This window comes from Trypanosoma equiperdum (assembly GCF_001457755.1).
Source record: "Trypanosoma equiperdum strain OVI genome assembly, contig: ctg_1246, whole genome shotgun sequence".
NCBI classification, from domain to species: Eukaryota; Euglenozoa; class Kinetoplastea; order Trypanosomatida; family Trypanosomatidae; genus Trypanosoma; species Trypanosoma equiperdum.
The window spans coordinates 3,610-5,987 of NW_027123223.1; the positions used below are offsets into that span (position 1 = coordinate 3,610).

At 44.8% G+C, this 2,378-nt stretch overlaps 1 protein-coding gene across 1 annotated transcript; it reads right to left on the reverse strand.

Annotated features, from left to right (window-relative positions):
* Nucleotides 1–864: 864 nt before the first annotated feature.
* On the reverse strand, nt 865–1,266 carry TEOVI_000634300 (Trypanosomal VSG domain containing protein, putative; the record flags this gene model as incomplete). The annotated part of the gene is made up of 1 exon (XM_067220806.1): nt 865–1,266. One exon carries the CDS (start codon nt 1,264–1,266, stop codon nt 865–867), a length of 402 nt encoding a protein of 133 aa, XP_067076907.1.
* Nucleotides 1,267–2,378: the final 1,112 nt, after the last annotated feature.

A 2,378-nucleotide genomic window follows, 5' to 3' on the forward strand; every position in this document is an offset into this window, starting at 1 on the left:
CATTGTGAACACTTTTCCTTTTGGTTGCTCAATGCGGCTGCTAGGGCGGGAGATGTTTGAGGATGAGCTTCTATATCCTTGATGTTCAGCGTGGAAAGTGAGAGATAAATCCTATCAGCTTCCTGTGTAAGTTGATTTATCGCGTATTGCTTTGTTTGAACTTCTGCTTGTTTCTCTGTTATCGCAGCTACGGTTGTGGCTGCTGATGCCAGCATGTCGTACCAAGTGATTTTTTGCCGAGATTCACCATCTTTGAAGGCGCCGCTGTAGTCGACGCATCTGGCCGTATTGCCGCCGGTGGCGCAGCTCCGTGCATTGGAATTCCCTAGGAAAACTGCTGCTTCCGTGTCTCCGCTTGCTGTTGCACCGCTTCTGAGCCGCCCGCTGAAAGCCGCTAATGCTAGTGTCAGTGCTTGTGGTCCGAAGTCAAGCTTTGAGAAATGTCCGCATTACTCGTCGATTTTCTGCCATGCTGTTTTGGCGTTTGCAGCGTTACAGGCTGTCCAGGCTCCCGCGGCGAGCTAGAGGTGACAAACCCGCAATGTTTAGCTGTTCGCTGTTCGCTGTCTACTGCACAGAGGCAAAGGAGGTCGCCTACCAGGATTTTTCCCACGTTTGCACCTTTGCATCCTGCTGCTCTGTTGCCGCCGACCATCCGTGTGGCTCCCTCCGCTCCCTCAAATGAAGTTTGCCCAGTGCCGTAGAGAGCATCTGTTAGCTGAGATTTGAGTGCCGCCCTCATGGTGTCGATCTGGCTTTTGAGGCTGCTAGTGTAGTCGTTTAGGTCTTTTGTCGCTAGTGCCTCCAGATGAGTAACTGCTTCGGCTGCTTGTTTCCCCCACACTGAATTTTTTAGGTCCTCACTTAATGGTTTTGCCTAGCTTCTGTTGCAGCCGATGCAGTTCTTTGCTTTGCAGCCTGCCATTTTGTCCAGTTTTTTTTGCAGTCGTTTGGCTGCGCTGTCGTTTGACAGGCGGTTTTAGCCGTTGCCGCTCCCTCTGCCCCTAACTTGTTTGGTAATGATACTGTGTATTCGGGGTTGGCTAGTGCTACCCAAATCTCCCTGATATCATCAAGTTCCTTGTCGTCTAGGTCTAGTTGTGAGATTGCTGTGCCAACTGGCGTCTTTGCTAGATTGACCAGGTTGCACAGCACGTGAAAGTCTGCACCGTTTGCTCCGTCGCCAGCTGCTCCATGCACTCGCCTTGAAGTTCCAAGAAAGACTAAATCTGCTGCTAAAACGGGTAGAGGTAGCTGATTCATCATTCCGCGTCTTTAATAATCTACCTCTATTTGAAAACGTGGTCTCTTTCCTCTTCGCTATTAATGATAGGTCAGGTAACAGTGAATTTGTACATCATCTGGCAAGAGTGACTGTGGAGATCAATAATTGTCACTGCTAGTCCCTCGGCGTCTTTAGTAGAGCACATTTTCTTGACTTACACACATTGTCAATAAAGTACTTGGTCGTGGTTAATACGGTTCTTGACAATTCAACAGTTATTTTTGCTTTTGTCACCGGCCCTTCTCTACTTGCTGTTTTTACCTGCTACTGAAACACAGCATCCGGCGGATACCCCTTTGAAAACTCAGTAAACCCTCCCTGCTGTGCCCTTCTATTGTTCTTTTTCCTTAAAAACGACAGCCACCCTACGGTTTGCCATCATTTCGGTCTTAGTGCCTAACGTATGCATCAGCCATGAATATCAAAACTCACCGATGTTATCATCTCATATGCTTCATCATCCCTTTTGGAGTGCAGTACGGTGAATCATCGGTTACTCCACATCCTAATGTGCTATTTTCTTCTGCAGTGCGCTCCCCTGCCACATCTTCAGTCGATTAATTCTGCACTTATTTCCCTTTTTTCTGTATTCGATCTTTGCTTCTGCGAATGAAATAGTGATTCCACATGTTTTGTACGCTGAACACTGTGTCTCTTTCACTTTTCCCTCCATCGTCATTTTTTGTGTGTAACTACGGCTCTCATGGTAATACGTGTGCATTAAACTGTGGATATTCCTTCCCCTTCTCTTTTTTTATGTTTCTCCTAATAATATTCCTCGTGTTATCTCTTACACCCTCGTATACTTTCAGTGTACACATTCTATTGTTTTAAGTGATTTGATTTTTGGGTTCTAGGTGTTCCATACAACCACTCTTATAATATTCGTATACACACACTCACAACACTCTTCTATCATCATTATCATTACTATTATCATTACTACTCTTAATACAATATTCGTATATACACACTCTTACAACACCCTCTTATTATTACCATCACTATCATTATTATTATTACTGCTTTTATTATAGTATTCGTATATATACACACTCACTACACTCTCCTATTATTATCATCATTATTATTA